The sequence below is a fragment of the Aplidium turbinatum genome, chromosome 16 (genome assembly GCF_918807975.1).
Source record: "Aplidium turbinatum chromosome 16, kaAplTurb1.1, whole genome shotgun sequence".
Lineage (NCBI taxonomy): Eukaryota > Metazoa > Chordata > Ascidiacea > Aplousobranchia > Polyclinidae > Aplidium > Aplidium turbinatum.
In genome coordinates this window covers 9,450,226-9,474,496 of record NC_137487.1, presented here as the reverse complement: position 1 = coordinate 9,474,496, position 24,271 = coordinate 9,450,226, and the positions used below count along the sequence as shown (strand labels likewise).

The 24,271-nt window shown below is 38.6% G+C and overlaps 1 protein-coding gene across 1 annotated transcript; it reads left to right on the top strand.

The window, feature by feature from the left end:
• Window positions 1-815: 815 nt before the first annotated feature.
• Window positions 816-15,847, top strand: LOC145785751 (uncharacterized). Its single transcript, XM_082597459.1, has 6 exons — window positions 816-1,538; window positions 1,753-1,849; window positions 2,032-2,097; window positions 10,404-10,537; window positions 11,839-11,949; window positions 14,366-15,847. The coding sequence occupies exons 2-6, from the start codon at window positions 1,795-1,797 to the stop codon at window positions 14,492-14,494; spliced, it is 495 nt and encodes a 164-aa protein (XP_082453585.1). The 5' UTR covers window positions 816-1,538; window positions 1,753-1,794; the 3' UTR covers window positions 14,495-15,847.
• The last annotated feature ends 8,424 nt before the right edge of the window (window positions 15,848-24,271 follow it).

The window sequence follows — 24,271 nt, the reverse complement described above, 5'->3', positions numbered from 1 at the left end:
GTAGATTAGTTGAACATTAGAGAGACGTTTCAGTACTCCTGTTTATGAAGTAAGTGTAACTGGTAACTAGAGGCATACAGTGACCATTTTTTTAAGTGTTTAGGCTACATTTTTTTAGAAAGCTTCAAACACTTCCTTGATTCGCACAGTGACTCAGTTTGGTTTGGTTTTGAATCTTTATCCTCGGACTGGCAAGGCCTTGATAGGTTACTCCAAGTAGTTTTGCATACTTGTAAAGGCTTTTGATACACGGTCGGTTACAGATATTGACATAGTGAAGTTTTCCGGTTGTTGAAGTGTTGTTGCCAGCGAATTATTTTATCGATTAGGTGCCGCTGAATGGAAAGCTGCCCTTAGAATGCGTTGCTCAAGCGCACACCCCGAGAGTAAAACCAGCACCGCTTGATCTTGAAGTTTTTTTGTTCACAATGTCATCCGTTGAACAACTGCACTATCAGGGCTAACTGTTTATGTCATGTCACCTCAGTTTATTTGGATATGATCTGAACAGCTATTGAGCAAACTGCAAATCTGTGTTTAAGGTCTGAAAAAAAGTGAACACTTGCCATAGTTTTGTGATTGAATGACTGAATGTTATGTGATTATGTCATTTCAAAACATCTACCTTTATTATGTAAATTCGGTTCATCAATCAGTTGTTTGTTTATCAAAAAGAAGACCTTGATGCAAGACTTACATCAAACAAAAATTCATACAATGTTTTGTTTTTGGTCGAGTGATAGTAAAATGATCATACTGTCTACTAATCAGTTGTCACCCTGAAAATAATAATTAAAAATATGCTATTCAAAGCTTTAAAAAAGTTATTTAAATCTGCAAGTTCCATTTTTGCATACTTTTTCTTTAATTTTTGAAATAACAAGTTTGGAATAAAGTTGTGATGAAAAAGGATGACCAAAGAAAACATGGCAAGACATAGTGAAGGATGATCTGACAAAGAGAAACTCAAAAATTGAAGATGCCAACGATAGAGAGGACTGAGCAGTTGCTGCAAACAACTAGTCGACTCTAATGTTTTGGAAAAAATTACCAGGCTTCGTTGAAGCAAGATGGAAAGAGAGAGAAAATATGCAACAATTTTACATAATCAATTACAACTATTAAACAGATATGCAAAATGCTCACTGCTCAGTAACTTACAAAATAATTGTCACCTCATAAAATTTTGTTTGAAACTTTCCTATAGTGATGAAAATCACAGATGGACATCATCGACATTCTGCCTATACCTATAGACATCGTTGAGTGGTCAGGATATGCAGAGGTCTAACGAAGACCCACTTATCAAGGTTACTTTATATCATAGCTTTTCTTTGCTTTTTAAAATCATAAAAAAGATACATTTTTGAGATCCCTTGACTTGCCATTGGTCAAAATACTTTATAGATTTTTTCTAGATTCTGTTTTAATACGTTCAATTAAAATCTTATTGTTTGACTGATATTCATGGTAGTGTTATGGTGGTTCATCTATGAAAAACAGCATATTTTGTAAAGCAATTGATTGAAGTAGTACCGGTAAGTGTTTTTTGGAGAAGAAAATACAAACACATTGAATATTGATAGCTTATTGTGATCAGAAAGAAATTCCTGAAAGCCAATGTTATTTTTTTTTAATTTTCTTGTTCTACAAACCTTGTTCAATTTGTTCTTGACACCTTGTCTTCGTAAAACAACAAAGCCCACTAGATTTTAATGATCATTCAGTGATTCTAAACTTGTCAATTTTTAGATTTGCAACTTTTTTAATTTCTGTGCATTGTAACACGACAAAATGCCTTTTTTTGGGAAGAAGAAGGAGAGCACTGAGAAGGAGAAGCTACCAACAGGTAAATGAATAAATTGTAAAGTTACCATAGTTTGTAGCTTAGAAAAACCCATGCATGGCAGTTTATCATTATAATACTGTATGTGTATACTGTATAAAGCAAAAAACTTTCATGTTTTTTGCATTCTTACCATGCCACATTGCATTGGATCGTAGTATCATGTTAAAACTTTTTTTTTGTAGGCTCATACCCTACAGCTTCTTATCCCACTGCTCCCCAACCTGGTGCATCAGCATATCCAAGTCAAGGTGAAATTTGAATGAAGATGTTATGTTTTATTGGAGATGTGATATATATATTTTGCTTATGAACTGTTACGTGATGTTGTTGAACTCCTCGAAGAATTATTATTAGCAATGTATTGTATTTTCACCGTGAAATTTTAGCGCTTGTACTTTGCATATCTGTTAAATCAAGTAATTTTAATCATGCTAACTGGCTGCATAGCCAAGTGGTGAGAGCCAGGGGCGCAACTAGGGGGGCTGTCTAGTCGGCATGACAGCCCCCTTTAAGATTTGCAACTACAAGAAGAGGGACGACTAACTAGACTGGGTCATTCCATGCCAAATGAGCAAATTTTTTGGAAAATTACACCACATGTCATAAATTTAATTGAAATTTGGCATACTTGTAGATGTCGAAGAAATATAAAGAATGCAAAAAAAATTTTTGAAAAATTTCAAACATTGGTGGAGTTATGGGCATTGGAAAAATCACCATTTTTGCCTGTTCCACTTCAGTGATTTTGTCCAATTTCTTGTCATATTTCTAATTTCTTATCCTACGATCATACAATATAGCTGAAAATTGCTAAACAGACATTTTAAGATCCAAGGAATCCAAAAATGTAAACTAAAAAGTTGACAGAGAACTTCTTGATATGATAATAAAGGTTTCAGCTTGCTACATGCATTTTTCGGAGGCCAAACTTTGGGGGCCTATGTATAAAAAAAATGGGTATAAAAATTAAGAACTGAAATTCACATGTTTTATACTTATACCAATACACTTTCTTTCATACACTTTCAGGCAAAAATGGTGATTTTACTAACGACCATAACTCTACTAATATTTAAACTTTTTCAAAATTTTTTTTTGTATTCTTCATATTTCTTTGACATCTACAAGTATACCAAATTTCAAAAAAATCTATGACATGTGGTGTAACCCATTTGCTCATTTGGCATGGAATGACCCGACTGAGAGTTACGTACTACTTAACGTGTGTCAGTTTAAGCTATATTCTATACATACCGTACCAAACTTGTTTTACGCTCAAGTCGTATACTGTAAACCGCAATACCAAATATTAACAGACCATCATTTATTCACGCAATATGATGTCATAAAAACAAAATGGCTGGCTTTCCAGGGTAGTAAAACTTGAAGTGCGGGAAACCGGCTCAGCTTTACGCTTACAACGGCATGAAAAAGAAGCTTTACAAAGCCATTATTTTAACAAGTTCTCATTCTCAAGTTCAATCGTTTTCTATCGTTCAATCGTTCACATACAGACAGGAAATCTTTTTCACTTTCCGAATTTGAGAGAACATGGAATGCCTCACTGAGAAGAAAACTGAGTTTGCAGACCAACTTGAAAATTGTTGTATGAATTTTTGGCTCGTTTCAAGGATTTTAAATCTCATAAACATTTGTTTGGTATATTCTCTTCGTCATTCAACACAGACATCTGACAAAGCACCAGCTGATATCCAACTTCAATTGATTGATCTTCAAGAGAAAAACGGATTTGAAAGCAAAGTATTTATACATGAATCTTGGCGATTTTGCCGAAAACATCTCAACCAAGATGACTTTCCACATTTGAAAAAATTTATGGCTTCAAAAATGCCTCTTTGGCTCAACGTATTTGTGCGAACATTTTTTTTCTAAAATGGGCGTCATAAAATCTCCCTATCGATCGGTTCTGACCGACAAACACTTCGAAATTGGACTTCAAATTGCGAGCACTTCCAATAAAGTAAATTTGGAAAAAGCCTTCGGGAAAAGAAGCCAGCTGCAAACTTCTCACTGAACTCGTTTAAAGACTGTGTGACAATAGATTTGAATAACAGTTTTCTTCAGAAATTTATACGTCTTAACTTATTATTTCTGCAAGGAGATCCCCTAATAATACCATATGAATAACAAAAAACATACTTTTTTGTGCCTGCAACTACTAGAAATCATATGTTAGATAAACATGCGGCCCGCGGTTTCACCCAGTTATTTATATCTGGCCCTCCTGTAAAAAGGTTGCACACCCCTGGCTTAAACCGTTGGAAAAGCAACTTGGAAATATGCTGCAGCAAGGTAGTAGGCACGAAGGGCGTAACCGTCGGGCGAAGCCGGAAGGTGTGTTGTCTAAGACAACACTTCCAGCGGGGGGTCTGGGGGGCCTCCCCCAGAAACTTTTGAAAAACACTTTCAATTTGGTGCGCTCTGAGAGCATTTCAAAAACAAATCAAAAATAAAAATCTGTCGAATTGTGCTTCACCTATGTCGTTATCATACATCCATTTAATGTTTAGAAGTCATGAACAATCTTAATTTTAACGTTGCAGGACCAAAATCCAGTGTTAGACATGGAATAATAGTTGTCTAAATATTTAATTCGTCATGAATGTTCATTCTCAGATATTCAGTTAGGCCTACACTACAAAAACTAACACTTAGGCCTAAACATTACAACCATAAGCAATTTGTACAAGAAGCTGGATAAGTTTGCCTCCTGCGTATAGAATAGGGTGGGCCAAAATTGAGCGTTTTTCAAATTTATCTTTCAATCGCTTCAATAAATTGGTAAAAGTTGCCATTTTCTATATGGTTAACGATGGCAAAAAATTTTTTTTGAACAAAGAAGTTTTTAGGGTCCCACAAACGCCCCAAAGTGCTCCAATTTTGTTAAATTTTGCAAAAAAACGACTTAAAACGCCAATTATACCATCTAAATTATCGCCAATCGTTCTTATACTTGACAGATATATGGAGCAACTTGATACACAACATGTAAAAAAAATTGATTAACATGGCTGAAATACTTAGTGAGATATTCATGTTTAAAGTTTTGAAAATTTCAACCACATGGTGGCGCTATAATTTTATATTTCCTTTAATAACTGGTGACACACTGAAGCTACCGACATATACGAGGTGTCAATGAAAAGGTAATTAGCACGGCTAAGCGATTGTGCATTGAACTTGGTCATGACAATGTTTGATGACGTCATTATGATGTAATATATTGGAAATTGAGTTTATATGAACGATTCATTTGCCTTTTACAGTATATCGAATTCTTAAAGTAGGCTTCAACTTTTAATTAGTGATATTTTCTTCCCAGTTTAAAGTAACATTTTCTTTTGGATGCAGGTAATCGGAAGTACGTGGTTTGTAATTATACACTTATACAGACAGTAATTGATACTAATGCACAACACTATAAGTCAAGAAATCAGCCAAAGTTTTTTTGGTTACTCGTTCAGATGCAGTAGCTGCAGATCGTTGGAATTTTCTACCTGCATCAATCACTTTATATGTTGCTTGTAGCTGCTTTTCATTTTTTGGCTTTGTAGGACCATGAAGAGATGTTGCTATGCCAAGTGCTCTTTCGGCACAATCATTTACCACTGACAGATTCTTGACAACAGATACGGTATATTGATAGTCTGGTGATTCAGGCCATTTAAACGCTGACAGTTTTAGCAACTCTTCAAGGAAATGTAGAAGATCAAAAAGTCTATATGTGTCGGCCCCAACAAAATCTTTCAATTGCTTATTGGAGAATGAAGAGCATTGTGGCATCTCCTGACATTTTTAAAGAGGTTTTCCTTTGTATTTCAACGAAGCTGAGCGCATTGCTTCTTTGGTTGAGTTATCCACTGATGTATCGAAAAGAGCAAGACCTACCAGCCGTTCACTCAAGTACCAAGTGTCATCTTGAATCTTATCTAGAGCAGGTTGGACAATCTTTAAAAACTCATAGGGCAATATTCCTTTAGCACTGCAGATTTCCTTTAGTGCTTTGATGAAAGCCAAGTCATTTGAGGGAGCTTTGGAAGCAAACATGCATGTTAGCCACGCTTTGGCATAGTAAACGCTGTAGAATGTTGTCAAACTCCGGAGTCTATGTCATGGGCAAAATATGGCTTAAGCATTGCTAACTTCATAACGTAGAGAACTTTAGACATCCATCTTGCATGATGGTTGGCAGACGGTGTCTGCAGCTTAAATGGCACCAAGATACACGTAGCAAAGTTGGGCCATTTCTAAATAATCATGCCTTAACACTGTGTCTGCTAATTTGCATTTTTCAACCAACTTTTCAAAATTTGTTTAGCTTCTTCAATGTGGCGGAATAAAGTGCGTGAAAGTTTCTTCTTATCCAAGAGTTCGAGATTTTGTGTATCTGTATTAATATCATTCCAAGCAGAACACAGCTTCTTAAAAAGTGGTTCATAAGGTGCCGTGGTCTTCTTCTTATCTCCAGTTGTAGACAATTTTCCGAAAACGGATTCACTTGCTGCACCACAAAGCAATTCGTAAACATGATGCCGGCAGGCTAATTCCAACAGTGCATGGGATAAGGAAGTTTCCAAGCGTTTCACAATGCCAAATTTTACACCAGCATTAACTGCGGTAGTGTCAAATACGCATGCGATTATTTTGTTTAGTTCTATGCCCTTTTCTATTAGCAGATTAAGAATTTGGGAGTGCTCTTCAGCTGCAGATCCATTTTTCGCAGGTATTCTTCCGAGTAATATCTCGTCTCCCTCAGAAGTGGTTGGTAGCACGGCCACTCGCTCCTCCTTGTCAGCACAGTGAGTGAGAGCTTTGAATATTTTCCCGTCCCAGTGAAGTGTGAAAAAATCAGTAGCTGCAGCAAATTCATTAGCTAAGAGATTTCTTTCTGCTTCAGTAGAAAATTTCATCCGCTTTTGGCGTACAGTATTTACAGAGAGGATTTTGTTATTAAGACTATTTTCTGCCGTTGCGGCACTTACCATTTCAAACACTTGCCTGTTCGACAAAGAATATTTACCTGCCAGGCTGCAAACTTGGGGTGTAAGAACTTGCTTTTTCTTGGTTTCCGTTGTCTTGCTTGTTTTTGCCGACAATTCCCCTACATAGATTTGATCCAGATCTTCTCCACTTTTGTCTGAAGAAGTACTGGATTGCAACAAATCTTGCGGAAGTGGTGTATCTAAAGCATCTTCAAGTTTACGTTTTATACCTTGATCTAGTCTCGTTTTCTTTCTTTTCATTTTTATTTGGTCTTGAATATTTAAAGAACCCAAAGTGGCTTTTCGATTTTCACCCCGGATTGCTTCAAGATAATGCCAGTCCTCCATTTTCTTAGGGTTGGTAGACGTTCTCAAATCGTCTTCTACGTTTTTCTTAACAACTCATAGCGTATCTTGCAGATCATCTAAAAATTTCTTTCTGTTTCTCTTTCTTTTCCTTCTCTGGGTTTGCATTTTTTCAAATTTTCATACCGGTCTGTCAACTTCTTGACCATGTAAGTTATAGTATCTGTGGTTTTACGACCGGTTCCTGTTTTCTTCCACCATTGTTTAATATCTTCGACAACTAGAATTATTGCTTCTCGTTTCGGGGAAGTACATTTAGATTCTTCTTGCTTAATTGTGTGATAACCATGGAACTGAAGCAAGACTTCTTTCCCACATGGAGGATACTTTCCAATAAATCCAAGTCTATGGACACCAGCATTGAGATTTAGCAAAGGTGATTCGTCAATTAGCCATAGTTTTTTTGAATACATTTTATTTGATTAATCGCAGAAAGACAATTTTAAATAGTATGACGTCATAGTGACGTCATCAAATATTAGTTTGGCCAAGTTTAATACATGATCGCTTAGCCTTGCTAATTACCTTTCCCTTGATACCTTGAATGTGTCGCTAGCTTCAGTGTGTCGCCAGTTACTAAAGTAAGTATAAAACAACAGCGCCACCATGTGGTTGAAATTTTCAATATTCCAACATCTTCTCCACATGAATATCTTACAAGGTATTTGAGCCATGTTCATCAAATTTTTTTAATATGCTGCGCATCCAGTTGCTTCATACGCGTATCAAATATGAGGAAGATTGGTGGTAAGTTAGAAGGTCTTATTGGCGTTTTATGTCGTTTTTTTGCGAAATTTGACAAAACTGGGGCACTTTGAGGCGTTTGCGGGACCCTTAAAAGTTTTTCAATCAAAAATTTTTTTTTACCATTGCTAATCATATAGAAAATGGCAACTTTTACCAATTTATTGGAACGAAATTCCAAAGTCGGTTTTTTTGGCCCACCCTAGTATAGAAGCTTAACGAACTAAATATATATTGCACCCGCACCTGAACGTTCATTGGCGAAGTAACGTTATATCAACGCTGTAAAAAGGGCAAAGGCTTGACTATGAAAGCTAGTAGGCTAAAGTACATGGCGAGGAGACATCAAAAAACAGCAACGATTATTTCGGCATTATGATGCTGTGCTCTGTACCGTGACGAGAGACCATTCTGACGAGTTAGTCTAGCCGCTCCAGCGAATGTTCGCATTGACGTCACTGGGAAAGCAAAACTAACCATAACATAACACATCTGGTTGGCTAAGCAGCTGGTGACGTTTTGCAAAACGAGTGCGGATTGGATAAAACGAAGGCGTTTTTTGAAATTTTTGAATCTGGGAAAGCAAGTTTGATAGTTGCTTACCTGGAGCCTCAGTGATTGTTTTTGACAGAAGCGTTTGCGTTAATTGCTATTTATAGGCAAGACATGCGGTTTGGTGAGGACTTAGACTACTCACAAGCGTTACGAGTAATTTTCAAGTTAAAATAGACGTGATAAAAATAATAAGAAGTTAAACCTAGAATTCAGTAATTATATTTTGCATAGTTTTCGCTCAGGTAAGCACTGCTTTCCTTGCTTTCCCTCACCGATCGTCACTGAACTGTGATATATCCGCTTCTACAAATAATTGTTAGTTTTCTCTCTCGTTGCCGACCCCCTTTAATTTTTTCTAGTTGCGCCGCTGGTGAGAGCCCTTGTTTCACAATCGTCAGGGTGCCAGTTTGACACCGCTCAAGAGCAAGTGGCTGTGTCTTTGGCAGGACGCTTAAAGGCATGCCGTCGACTACGGAGTGGTGTTTCTTAGACTATAGGCTTTGATTTCTGTCATGAATATGAACAGTACGCTGCTCAAGAGAGGAGTGCTCACCGTCTCACAGCCCTACTTAGGACTATGGCCTGCTGAACTGAACTGTGGTTGACCAAGTAAATAATAATTCAAATTTATAAGTAGAAATAGCTTGGTCAAAGTGCTAATCCAGACTATGAAAGCCCAATCACTGTAGCTGCAGGTGAAAATAAAAGAAAATGCGGTAGTTTCTTGTTGAACACAAGTTGGAGCCATGCTCTTTCACAAACTCCAGATCCCCAAAATTCTTCTCGCAACAGCCCTAGATAATATGATAGGAACAGACATCACTTATGAGAGTTGCAAAGCAATCTTACTTGTGAACTGAAATAATGAGTTTTTTTGGCATCATCCAGGAGAAATGTGAATTTTTTTGATAAAGTTGCATGTAAAATGTCGGAATGGCCCGATTCGGTGAGTTCCCTATTCGGTGAGTTCCCTATTCGGTGAGAGCCCTATTCGGTAAGTTTTTTTTTAAATTATTGCGCGCCGTAGCCTAATTATCATTGCCGTTATAGGGGTTTGGGGCTAGGGGGTTGGGCTAGGGGTTTTTGGGGTTTTGGAGGTTTGGGGTTTTGGTTTGAGATTTGGGTTTTTGGGGGGTTTTGGGTTTTTTAGGAGTTTTGGGGTTTTTGGGAGTTTTGGTTTTTTTTGGGGGTTTGGGTTTTTTGGGGTTTTGGGTTTGAGGTTAGGGGGTTTGGGGTTAGGGGTTTTAATTAGGCTACGGTACCCGATAATTTTCAAAAAAAAATTCAAAAAAATCACCGAATAGGGCTCTCACCGAAAAAGGCTCTCACCGAAAAAGGCTCTCACCGAATCGGACTCACCGAATAGTAGCATACCCGTAAAATGTTACAGTTTATGGTAAAATCGAAAAAAAAATGTTTGCACAAAATGATATTTTGAAATACACATTTTGGTTTTAAATGTACATATGATTAATTTATTATTATATACGTAATTGTATACTAACTTGTATACATAGTACTGAAAGTAACTCAGCTTAGAGTAGTGTCCATTGTCCTAATCATTATACCTATTTATACACATGATGCATTATTTACATGATATCATCGTTTAAATGATGTACACTGTACAGATGCATTTCAGTCAGTCAATGTTGGAAGCAGTTGGTATTGGCACACTCTCAATCTTCCATTACATCCACTACTGGAAGGCTGTATTGCTAGTCTTTACGTCCAGTCCAAAGTTTTGAAATTAATTGTTCATTTTTCTTGTTAAGCAACCGTACCGCAGAAAGCGGCTTTTGAACGACTTTACAAATTCGCATTTACATCAAGTCAACTCAGTTTGTGTCAGATTTTGCATGAAAAGTTTTTTTTTTGAATCGCAGCACCTTCAATGCAGCCACCACCTTACACCCCACATGGAGCACCCCCACCCCCACAGCAACAGATGTACGTACAACCTGGCAATGTTTATCCTCCACAGCAACCTGGTTATGCTGGTCAACCACCTCCTCAACAAGTATGTTGCCTCCTTGTTAAAATGTATAATGTGGCGGTTTTCAAATTCAGTACAACACCTTGAGAAAAACACACAACAGCATTATTCGTACGCCCCGATAGCTCATGTCCGCCCCGATAGTGCAGTTTGTTAGCGCATGACTTTGTGAACGAAGAATCTTTAAGATCAAGCGGTGCTGGACTGCTGGTTCGACTCGTGTGCTGTGCGCTTGAGCAACGCGTTCTAAGGACTGCTCTCCATTCAGCAGTACCTATTGCAGTGGTTCCCAACCTTTTTGTTGTCACGGAGCCTTTTAGACAAATTATTAATTCTGCGGACCCCTACCTAAATTTTGCCTGAAGCTCAATTAACATACTACTGACTAAATTGTAATAATGACTATGCATACCACTCACGTATATGCTTACCGGTACATATCTACTGACCTACCAGTACAGCGTAATCTTCAATTGCAAGCAGTGTTGTCGTTCCCGCCACTATGAGTTAAACTTTGGTTGCACCGCATGCTTTCTATTACGTAATAGACGAGTCAATCCTGATTTGACTGTAATCGACATGCGTTGTGGTAGAGTTAGTTTAAGGTCAATGTACGCACCGTAAGCAGCAACATAGATTTATTTTAATGCATATCATATCAGTACAGTTTATTTTCGCGGGCATGAGCTTGACACATTTGCATTTAAAGAGAGAAATGAAAGTAAAAAGATTGCTTTTTGTTTTTTTTCTCCAAAATTCATCAAGGTAATCACGGACCCCCAAATGCTTTCTCACGGACCCCAGGTTGGGAACCACTGACCTATTGGATGGAAAGTAGTTCCCCGGCAACAACATTTCAACAATCAGAAAAACTTTACTCTGTCAGTCTCGGTGACCGGGCCTGCGTCAAAAGCCTCTACATGAATAACCTATCAAGGCTTCGTCAGTCCGAGGATAAAGATTCAAAACCAACCAACCAATATCAACAGTTAGAAAACGCCAGATGGAATTTGTAGGTCATATTCACAGACATGGGGATTTGGAAAAATTAGCATTATTGGGCATGATTCAAGTAAAAAGAAGCAGATGTCTGCAAAGATTAACTTATTTAAACAGCTTGAATCAATGGGCCACAAACACAACAATCAAAACTACCGCTTTTATAAGGATGGTAAATGGCAGAGAAGTTTGGAAGACCATGGTCGCCAACGTCTGCATCAGATCTGGCACATCATCATCATCGTTAAAATGAGGCTGGTTAACCATTGCTGCATGATTAGCAATGCATCTTGTATATACTTATTTGAATACAAATGTACTTTCAGCAATACGGCATGGCACCGGGATATGCACAGCCACGCCAACCCGCAACAGTCGTCGTTCAAGGAGGGTTTGATGCTGGTGCTAGATTCGACATTACCGGCCCATCGTTGCCTGTAAGTACAGAATGAGGCTGTTCACCAGGAATTTGATTATAAAATAATTTCTTGTGACTGCAGACTACAGAAGAACTCAAGAAATTATTTTATGATTGACTTTAAGTACTGAGTATCTACTACGTCATTAAACCCATCATACAAGCGGCTTGAAACTAAACAAAAGCATAGCATACATGTATAATCAATAGCAATTTGTAAAGATTTATGATAAAGCTACCACCAGATTCTTTTATTTTTCTACCATGTCAAGATCTTAAAAATCTAGAAAAAAACTTCTGAAATTGCGATCCCTGAGGACCCAAGGAGCGATCGACAGATGTCCCTCTTTTGTTTTCCCTTCAAACTTCTCAAACGGCTGATCTAAACCCTCGTGAACCCGATTAGTGGTTCCCTCCTTCCAACGAAGCAAGCTGGGTTTTGGCGCGGGAAATCCACTGTGGGTCTGCTCACCCTCTTGACTCGGGACATCGAGAACTGCTTTGAAGGCCATCGCTATGTTTCTATACATGTGGTGTCGTATAACAACCCATCTTTCTTTACTTGCAAGTTGCTTCGCCTGCTTCCAGGCAGACATATGGTCCATATGACTGCGAAACGTGTCAGTAATGGAAGCTTCACTCTTACAACCAACAGCTAAAGGCGAAGCTAGCTTAGACGCCTGAGAAATGTCCCACGGGATCAGTCTTGGCTCTACTTATGTTTAACATTTATACTCACGACCTGCCCGAGCATAGTGTCGTTTCGTGCGTATGTGGACGTCGATAAAATAGCATTTGTGGACGACCTGGAATTCTCCATTGCGCGATGTCGTGGCAAAATCTAGAAGACGCTCTGAGCCGGGACACAAAACTTTTCGCAGCTTATCTTCAGAAAAGGCAACAATAATTTAGCAAAACAAATTGTGACAGCAGCTTTCCAGTAACACAACCGGAAAGCTGATCGTGAGCTGAATGTGAAGACCAACGGAAAATTGCTGTCCTTCCCCGAGCCAAACTTTGTTTGGGTAACATTAGACACATTACTCACTTACCACCACTACTTGCTGTCGCTGAACAAGGAACTGTCATCACGCGCTGTGTCATTAAAGTGTTCGGCAGGTTCCTGACACATTGCGTACAGCAGCCTTAACCCTTGTCTATTTTTCAGCAGAGTGCTGTGCACCTGTTTCAGTGCCGCAGTGCTCACTGCTACAACATCTGCACTGCCATTAAGATCACCTTGCGCACTGTGACTGGATGTCTGCGTCCTACACAATTGAATAATGTCCTTACTCTTGCTGGTATCCAACCCACTGAGCGCCGCGAAGAATCCACTCTGTCTCTCGGCCGACAAACTTGAAATCACATCCACTCCAAGATCTCTGCTTCTTCGACTAAGCACCCCAGTCGACTGAAATTAAGACATCGATTCGTTCCAGCCTGCTCAGCCGCTCAACGAACAAAACATTTCTGCTGCTAATTGGGTAGACCACGTATAGAAGTCTGCATGTTTGCAAGCTCCGTTGTTGACGCCAGCCCCATTGGCCTGTCCCTGGCGAGATAGGCGTAGGTGCGCTTCAACCGTCTTTGTACTTACGTTGGGCTTTTCCGCTCAACTGTGCATAAATAAGGAATTGAATGTTCCTCTTGTGAATGTGGTACTGAGGCACAGACCGTAGACCGTATCATCAACAATTCATTTAAATGTTGAAATATACCGTTTTGTTTCGGAATGAAAGCAATTTTGTTTCATTGTCTAATCCAGGAGTCACCAAACGTTTTTCTCTGAGGGCCGGATTGCAGCGAGATTAGCAGCTGCGGCCGGATGCATATTGCGAAAAGACAATTATACAACTATTTAGAATTTCCATTGACTTGAATTGAGCACAATAAATAACAAAGTCAGCGGTGGAATAGCAAAGTTGTGATGAAATTCGAAAGGTTGCTGGAAAAGTTATCCCTTGCTGTGATACACTACAGGGCATCGTGCTCTTGAAAAAACATTACATCTTTCCAAATTTGGCCGAGGTTGTCCCCATTTGTGGTGGCCTAATGATAAAAAGAGAACACCAACATGTAGGCTAGGCTGCCTGGTGGAAAAATATACAAATTCAACATACAACAACGAACTATAAGAACGAACAATTTTAACTAAGAAGTCTCTACTACACAAAAAGGCAAAGCCAAAGACGGTTGCTAATGCCAAGGGAAGCACATGTACAGAATTGTAGTGCAGCTGTAATTTCCGCAGCACAGCACATGGCGGGCCGCATGAAATCCGTTCGCGGGCCGGTTCCGGGCCGTAGTTTGGTGACCCCTGGTCTAATCTAATGTCTATTGGAAAATTAATGTACGAAACTCCATTTTTTTCTTTTGAAGTAACACAATAGTCCCTACCCCTATTTATTGAAAGATAATTTTTTTTTAATTTTTAGCCTCCACCTCCTGGTTGCGCCCCAAATGCCAGCCAGATGGCCGCCGCGCAAGGCCACACAGTGGTGGTCACTAAACAGCCAGACAACTTCGTCACTGGTGGCTCCGATGGAGGAATGGTGATTTGGTGAAGCAATCCCAATGTGTTTTGCAATTGACTTTTTATATTTCTCGTTCATTCTGGTAATTCTTTACATAGCCGAGTCTGTTTTCGTTTAATCCTATTGTTCATCCGGCTGATTATGTCGAATTAGTTGTATATTATTCTCAATTACTGTTTTTGCACTATACGTTCATTTTCATAATCGCATAAGCCGCCAGGGTTGGGCAAATTTTTTTCTTGTCATTCAAACTTTGCAGTGTGTTTCGCCTCAAATCGAAACATAAGCTGGGAAGGTCTCCAGATAAACCCAAAGCAATTCATTGGAGCTCTAGTTATGTTCACATAGCATTTTTTTGTATTAAAATATGATCCAAAATTGCAAAAACTCTACTCACGATTCAGTAAATGCTGTTTCTAGCACTAGTTGCAACGTTCATCTGATGAAATTGAAAGTTAAAGCAACAATAAACAGGTTGGTTTATTGCTTCACTGACGTTTCGCGCACCATGACAATTCGCTCTGAGGATGCGCATTGTCATGGTGCGCGAAACGTCAGTAAAGCAATAAACCAGCTTGTTTAATGTTGCTTTTACTTTCAATTTCATCAGATGAACGTTGCAACTAGTGCTAGAAACGATAATTGTCCTGATGAACACCCAAACTTTTTAGTATTCAGCAAATGTTTCTACAGAAAGATGAACTGTTTTTAGTGGTAAATTAGAGCACTTGTTGGCTACTTTATTCTGGCTTTGTTTTTATTGAGCATTCCAACCACACATTTTCTTAATACCCCACTTTTTTCCTCATGCGTGCTTAGAGAAGAGTCCGTCATATAAAAGTTTGTCAAATATCGCCTAACCGCTTCCACTTTTGCAAAAATATTAATAGGCTACACCTACGAAAAGTAAAAATGCAGTGAATGTCAATTGTTAAGTTTGCTATTTGATAAACATTTTGAAGTTCTTTCGATTAGATAGCCTAATTTTAGAAACACTATTTTATTGATTTCATAATGAGAAACCGGTTTGTACGAATTTCGAAGTCTTAACATCTGGCGACAGTTTTATATGGCTCATCTATTTGTCAAGAAGTCTTCGCAACCTGTGCTTCTTTTAATTTTTGATTTTAGGTTGAAAATGCTCGAATGTGTACTAACTGGGTAGTGGGTATAGTAGTTTTTAAGTGAAATACGATCTTGTCTTTGATGTAGCCTACAAAAGGGTACCCATCCTAATTTGTCCACCCCTGTGCTACAGCATAGGCTATGCTTTAAATAATATTGCTGTATTATTTCTCTAATTCCTTTGTATTGTATTATCCGTCCAGTTACTGTATGTCTGTTTCGGACTTTGATTTGTGTAAATACAAACACTGAAGTAGACGACTTTCGCACGAGCAGAAAAAGAACGTTCTGATGATGCAGCTGAAACCCGGAGGCAAAGGCAGAGCTCCACGAACTCTCGCGTTTCTTAGAAAAGATGTAGTGTTTGATGTTTTAGTTTTGATAGTATCTCAGCAACCTTCTGAACGGAGTTTGCGATTTTTTCCACTTACCGTACATCATCGCTGAGCAAGGTAAATTTCGTTTTTAGGCGATCGTTTCTGATGGCATCGGATAAGCTGATCTCAGTATCAGATCGTTTCTCACCATTTGCACAGCTCACAAGGGCCTTTTCTCTGTTGGCTGCTGTAAGCAGACCCGCCTGGTCGAATCTTCGATCACGCTCAGCTTGAACCAAATCAAGGGCTTTGATGTAGGCCAGTGGTTCTCAAACTTTTTTTTGTTGCGACACCTCTGGAAAAGTTTTCTGGACTTGCGACGCACCAGCAAATAAAAGTTAATGAGGAAACTTACTATTAAAGTTTTGTTTGTTGATACAACAACAAAAAGCAATGCATATTATTTAATGTGACGTGTGGGCTTGTTTGTTTTCACAAAGTTCATTGAATTTTGGGAGAATTTTTGAAATTGCCACCCACATTTCTCTTTCACTGTTTATTCGTGATCGATATTTGCTTTTTATAACCGCCAAGGCAGAAAATTTTTCTTCACATAGGCTAAATACGACGTGGCGAATGGGATAATAATTCGCAGTGCTTTCTTTCACCAAAGCTGGATAATCGTCATTAATTAAATCCAAAAATTGCCGGATTTCCTACCACGAAAGGATTACGAATCCATTCGTAGTTTGAAATTTTTTCCGGAAAGTATTTTGCAAAGTTCGACTCGAGCTTGGACAAATGTAAATAAATGTGCTTCGCAAATTTGAAGGAAAAAACGCACTTGCAACCTCAACTCTTCACTGTTTTCAAACTGAAATAACACCAAAAAAAAAGATTCAGTTTCCAATTTTTTTTGAAGGATAGACATCCAATACTACGTTAGGGTATCAGCAGTGGCAATTTTTTTAGTTAATTGCGGTGTAATCGGCTAAGTGCATGGGACACATGTGTCCCAGCGGTCCTCAAAGTATTAACTTCATTTTTATAATCTTAAACTGAGTTCAGCCAAGAAACGGAACTATTATGCGACGCCCTTGGAAAAGTGAAACGACGCACCAGGGCGTCGCGACGCACAGTTTGAGAACTACTGATGTAGGCTATTGCCGTTTCCACGCTCCTTCCGCAGACGACACAGAATCCGGTTCCTCTGTGTTTCAAAATCTTGCTGGAGTTTTGCTCACTCGTTGATCCTTTGGCGTCTTTAGGTTATTGGCAGACGCAAAGACGTTAGCTGCTTGCATAAGCTTGGAAACGGATTCATCTTTTCTGAGATTTTTGATCCGTTCGCGGAGAATGGTGATGGACTCCAAAGCTGAAGAAGCAGAGATCTTCTTGTTTTGGAGCTGTCCTGCGACGGCTTCTGCAGGCTGAAAAATTCCCCGCTGCAGGTAATCGCAAAATAAAGCTGTATCGTGCGTGCTGGTGGCCTACAAACGAGACGAAAAAGCAATAACATATGTAAAATTGTACGGTAATGTTCAGAAGTACAGAGTGAAATGTAAATATTGCAAAATGATGTCCAATAAACGATGGACCGCCGTGTTAGTAGAGAGGGTTGCTAGTAGCCTACCGCTACTGCGAGATATAGCTTCCTGTGATCGACGACTCTTCATTGCAAATGATGAGCGTGACCACACGTAACAGGAACTCGATTCATCGTAGCAATTATTGTTCGAACAATTTTCTGAAAAATATATTTTGTACCTAAAGTTAGCAGAATTTTCTAGAGGGGGATGAAGCAATTATCAAAAATTCCAGGGGGGGGGCTGAATTAGCTCTAGGGAAAGCTGAAGCCTCTTGATCACCCTTACTTCCCGCGCCCCTGCAGTTGGCTTCAGCAGCGAAAGATAGTTTAATGTTCAGAAATATTCCTCTGATACAGAATTCTAAAATAGTGCCAATTAACGCGAATCCATTCATTCAGAGCATTGTTAGCAGAATGCAAATGAAACTTTGCGCTAATGCCTACACTGACAACGGTCAGCTACTGGTTGATATTGCTAACTTGCAAAATGCTAGAAGGAAATTGAAAAAATGCTAGAAGGAAATTTGCGTCATGGAGAAGCAGAGGTGAGAAGAAATTGTAAACGCTTTGACATTGATGAAATACCGTCAATCTAAGGATTAAGAGACTTTAGAGAAAAAGTTGAAATTGTGCCCATTGCAATAATTTGAAGTCTCTCTTGACAGCTATTTCAACTTTATCTTCTTCGACAGCAGAATGTGAACGTGGTTTCAGTGTAATGAACAATAATACCACAAGTTTAAGAGCATCTTTGCTCATTGATAATGTGAGCTGTTTGATGTTCAGTAATTGCAATGGACCACCTGTGGCTCAATTAGCGCTAAAAAAATATGTAAGATCCTGGCTGCCAAACCACCGATCAGCTGAGGATACTAGATACCAAATTTGTAAAGAAGATAAAGATGTAGATTCCTCTCGGCAGGCTGTTTGGAATGTAGGCCTATTCATAGAAAAATAAACAATTTGATACCTCTCGTCCAATTTTGATGTTGATAAGTCATGCTATGGTAGAATAAAGATTAGTATTTTGCAAGTTGTGTATTATTTATCATTTTGGCAAATCTGACAGGATACCCTGTGTTTTTTTTACGAATGCAGCTCTGGTTATTCCTGGTAGTTTCGCATCAAACTTTGTTAAGAAGTCATGTTTTTTGCTTGACTTGCAAGAAAACAAAGTTTGATGTTCAACAAACTGTTGCCTAGATATCATGTCAGGCTTTTCTGAATAAAAATTTGTTTCGAACAAGTTATAGTCTAGGCCTATACAGTGGTTCCCAACTTTTTTGTTGTCACGGACCCCTTTAGACAAATTATTAATTCTGCGGACCCCTACCTAAATTTTGCCTGAAACTCAATTAACATACTATGACTATTGTAATAATTATGCTACTCAACCACTGTAGGCCTAGGCTACTGTGTCATATTTAATGTAGCAGCCTACGCGTCAACGAAATAAATTGACGGCGTCAGCGCTAATTTCTAGCGCTATTTTAGCCAGGGTCTCAAAAAACGGAAGTATTTCAACCAAGTTTAGGCTAACAATAGCTATAAATAAATAGCAGGTTTTATGTTTTGAGACTGTATTGTTACTAGGCTAGCTGGTTTAGCTTAGGCTAGTTTTTCTTTGTAGAAACACAAGCATTTCAAAACGCTGCCTGACAATCTGCTGCGTTTGGGACGCATAATGTCCTTTCCAAGTGAAAACATGCGTTCCACAGCAGCGCTGAATGATATGGAAGCCACTTTAACAAATCGAAATTCTGCCACTAAGCTTGACTAGAATGAAGCCGCCAACCAATCATAAGCTACGGTTTAAGTGACGTAAAAAATGACGAAAAGAAGCTGATATGATAGAAAGCAAATTAAGTGATGGATTTTTTGTCAACTGGTTGGCTTAGGGGTTAGGGCTAGAAAGTAGTCATTTCATTGACGCGGGTTCGATTCCCACCACTGCTATTGCTCTTTTTCTTCTGTAATTACCAAATAAAGTTCAAAACAAGCATTAACTTTCTGGATGAGTGCTAGAAGGGTCACAATTGGACGGTAGCCTCTTATAACATGTTCTGATTGGTTGGCGGTTGCATTGTAGTCATTCGCAGTGGCAGAATTTCGACTTGTTAAAGTGGCTACCGAATGATGTTGATGTGTTGTATTTCAAAAAACAGTCTTGAAAACGTTTACTCGGAAAGGTATCACTGTTCCAAGGGTGCTGTGATAGCTTAGCATGTATTGTATAAATCTTTTAACGAAGTCCACTGCACCAACATCGCTCTTTTCAGGGGCATACAGATCTTGAAATAAAGTATCTTCAACCTCCGCAATGACGTTCATTGATTTTTCGCTTTCTGTCTCTAATCCCTCGTTCTCGATAGCCTACTACTCACGAAATGAGTGATCACCATGTGGCAAACTTCTTCTGCTTGTATTCCAAGTAGCCATTCCAACCAACAAGAAAGCGGGTAATTCGGATGAGTCGCGCTGGCCGGATACATTGTGAAACGAGGTATTCCATGAAAACAAAAAATGACGCATAGCGCTTGACGCTTAAAATCGGCAAAATGGTTGACGGCGCTATCACTTCCGTCAACTAAAAAATAAACTGACGGCGCTAGCCTCAGCGTCAACAAAAAGTTGACGCCGTCAAATGACGCCTTCAAATTGACGTCGTCAACGTACAACACTGGTCATATTGCATCGCCGCTATGACTCCTGCGGCAAATAGCAGGTTAAACAGTTGCTCAAATAAGAAAAATGAATGAATTGTTCAAGAAATGTCAGCAGTATTTAAATTTTAAGTTGACCCAAAGTGCCATGCCGAAACTTTTTCAACTTAAGCAAATTTAATGAGAAAAAAGAAAGTGTAAAGATTGCTTTTTGTTTTTTCCCAAGATTCATCAAGGTAATCACGCACCCCAAAATGTTTTCTCAAAAACCCCCAAGGGGTCCGCGGATCCCAGGTTGGCAACCACTGGACTCTATAGGTTATAATTACGGTACGATCAAAAAGTTGTGTGGCGCGATAACTCATGTGTAATTGACAAAGCGGCCCGCGACCGCAAAAAGGTTCATCACCCCTGTTGTAACCGGACATCATATTTTGTAAGAATGGATTGGGTCTATGGACCCTATTAAAACTTTATGATCTAGTTGCATATTTGCTTGGACAGCACTTCCAATGGGATAACTTGTGATCAGGGAAGAAGTCTATGATTGCACGTGGTAGCCTACTTTTGTCTTGTGATCACACACCCGCATAGTTTATAACAAAATGTTAACATCTTTTGTGTTTGTATGTTGCTGAGTGCAGTTTGTAATTAATTTCAGTCATTTAATCTTAATATTTTAGGAATATCTGTTGTTTAGTTTAAATAAATTAAATTATTTTCCTGACGAAGGCAGAAAGCTTTGCCGAAAACTTTTTTATTTTATATAGCCTATTGTTTTTGAATTATGCAATTCAATCTTATCAAGTTGTTGTCAATTATCTGTCTTTTTAAAAAATCCGTGATCACCTGATGCAATCGAGGCACTCATGAAATTTTCGATTTTTGTTTGCAAATTATTCTATCCATTTGGTGCCTCTGAATAGGAAGCAGTCCTTGAAATTGAAATGATGATGCTCACAGTGGTGCCGAAGTTAGTTGAGGATTGGGAGGGATAAATCAAAATTTTATCAAATTTTAGACAATTTTGAACATTGGGGGGTATGCATACTTTTATACACAATTTTAGTGGTTGTGGTAGGCCTATTAGGTTTATTAAACAATCACCGGACCTCGGTAAATTAGCTGCTAACAGCATAATACACAGACAAGAAATAGTGGAGATAAAAGCGCTACCTGTGCTCTTGTGAATGACTGCTGCAAGATTAAGAAACAAGCAAAGAAAAATTGGTACCTCCAGCTGGATTCGAAGCTATGACCTTCCAATGAATACTTAGTTTTTCCAAAAAAAACAACAGAAGTTATAGGCTACTTTTCTTTTTACCCTCTCCTTCACTAGAATCACTACACTTAGTGCGCTATAGGACAAAGTCACTAGTCAGGAGACTGAAAACAATCGAAGCTACAGAAGAACATTTGCAAATTTATGACAAAAATGCTAACTTTCAAACGCATCACAAGAACTTGTTACAACCAAATTGCGTTTTACGGTAGTGCTCATTGAAAATACATTAGCACTGTCATTTATGCTGATGTCATTAAGAATATTTTGGTCAATGTTGCAAACAAGCTAGCATTTAACCTTTCCTGTCCCAAAGTATTTCTCAGTCAGGTTTTCAATCTACGAAGATTGGAAAACGACCTCTCACAAGCAGCAAAGCTTACCGGGCAAAAAGAGGTTCTTAATCAGCTGGAGTATTTGAGAATAGAGAGGTTTTTTCAACTCGGACAATGCCTGGTAAGCTCTTTTGGCATCGTACAGAGATTTTGGTGCTGTTGCCTTGCTGAATGAATCAATTTGATAACTCATCGATTGTCTATTCAGCTCTGGATAATTTTTGACCATTTCAGGAACTAAGCCGGTCTTCAAAATTCGTGCAAGTTCTTTATACTTTGCCAAATCAGAATTCAGGCTACTTTCAAACCGTTCGGTCAGTTCAGACATAACTCTGTCCTAACATAACTCATAACTCATAACTCTGACATAACTCATAACTCTGTCGCGCTTTTACAAAGTAAGCAGCAAAGATTTTGCTCTCCAGGTCTAAATATATAAATTGGATTAAAGAAAAACTTAGGCCTGGAGAATAGCAAATTTTAGTCAAATTTAGAAAGGAATTTAATTGTGGTCATTTCAGTCCAAAAATTTTCGAAATCGATAAAGAATTCGCAAAGACAGAACAATTCAAAGAAACCCATATCAAGAATCCAAGTCTGCGGTTGCCGCATGTAACAAACAAGCAATTGACTCGCCAGCCTCAGCTTTGAAAGAATAGGGATGAGGAAAGTAAATTATTATCCAGTGAAGCAATTGAAGTACAGTAGGCCTACGGTAGAAAATTTATCAAACAACCATTAGTAAGCCATGTGGATTAATTGTTTTACATTGTATTGTGTAACATCTTGTTTGCTGCCCATTATCAAATCGGTTCAAAGTTTGTCCTAAAATTTTTTGTTTTAAATTCAGTTGTTTTTTAAACTTTTCTGGATTAGTGTGTTTTGTATCGGTATAAATCAATTTAATTAAACCAGCGCAAGAGTTTTTAATGATAATTTACTTAGTTTTTGACATAAAAATCGAACGTTGGCCAGCAATCAAGCCTGGTAGGCACTTTTACGTACTGCACTGCCCGAAGAGGCAACCGCAACCATGCGTATCGTATATGACATTACTGGTGTTTTAGTCACAACTTTTCTCATAAACTCCATTGTTTGCAGCCACTACGATTCTTCTTGCACTCAGTTCAGTTGAAGAAGAAAAAATAGTATTAGCAGAGGGTGGGAATCGAACCCATGCAATCGAAATTATTACTCCTCTGCCCTAATCATTAGGCAATGTTGGTTGTGGCGATGCATGCAGTTAAATTTCTTTGTATCAAAATCTTTCGATAAAGACGACCAGTTAATCACGTGTTGAGTCATGTCACGCATGATAGCGCTACCAACGTCAGCGATGTCGTATGTCACGCATGGTTGCGGTTACCTTTTCGGGCAGTGCAATACGTAAAAGTGCCTACCATCAAGCCTAGTCAGTTTTTAAGCAGGGCTGCCAGACAAGTTTGGATCAATCGCACTTAGCCTAAATCGACAAAAATGCTTTTTTTTTCTTGCTTTTATTTCAATGCGAAGTGTTTGATTTTTTTAATTGAATTTAAATTTTGTTGCTTTATGTCAGTGGAAAAGTGACAAAAATTGTTATTTTGGGCTCAAACTTTGTAATGATACGTCGTCTGGATTTGATTTTTGTTAAATTTCGTCTGAAGAAAACATTATTGACCTATTGATTGATTGATTGATTGAATCTTTATCCTCGGACTGGGAAAGCTTCTTGCAGAGCTTAATCCTGGCAGTTTCGCATACTTGTAGAGGCTTCGCATCACTGACGCAGGCCCGGTCACCGAGATTGACAGAGTGAAGTTTCCGATTGTTGAAGTCTTGTTGCCGGGGAACTATTCCATCCATTAGATGCCGCTGAATGGAGAGCAGTCCTTAACGTGCGTTGCTCAAGCGCACACCCCGAGAGTCGAACCAGCGCCGCTTGATCTTGAAGTTTCTTCGTTCCAGAAGTGACGCGCTAACCAATTGAGCTATCGGGGCGGATTATGTGTTATTCGGTGTTATTCGGTTACACTCAATTATTTCTCATTTACATTCTATTCAATTTGTTTGTCAAATTATATGGTCACATCACAGTCTCTATATTAATATAGAGACTGTGGTCACATTGCGCTAGTTTCATGCAGCCTAACAGGTACCACTGAGAGTCACTCAGCCATTTCTTTTATGACAGAACAATAGGCCTAGGCTATACCTTTTTTTTAAATTGTGATTATTTTTGTATTGTAATACTGTTACTGAAAATGTTTTTACTCCTAGCCTTGAACTATTTATTGGCTTGAACTTTTCTTGGTTGCACTGAAGTTTAAACGCCCTTGCTACAAGAGTTTATTGATTTCAAAAGTTTTTCCTATTTTTAATCACCCGGAATAAAGTTTATATTTGAATAAAACCACAGGACTTCACTTAGCCTAAGGATCGCAGCAGCACATGTTTTTTTTTTCTTTAATTAATATTACTGAACATCAGCCTATCTTGTTTCAACGTAATTTGCCGA

Bases quoted from the DNA above. Each gene is read 5' to 3' on its own strand.
- LOC145785751 (XM_082597459.1), top strand. From the start codon at position 1,795: ATGCCTTTTTTTGGGAAGAAGAAGGAGAGCACTGAGAAGGAGAAGCTA. The intron at 1,850-2,031 runs GTAAATGAATAA...TTTTTTTTGTAG, and splicing joins GAAGGAGAAGCTACCAACAG to GCTCATACCCTACAGCTTCT. The intron at 2,098-10,403 runs GTGAAATTTGAA...TTTGAATCGCAG, and splicing joins ATCAGCATATCCAAGTCAAG to CACCTTCAATGCAGCCACCA.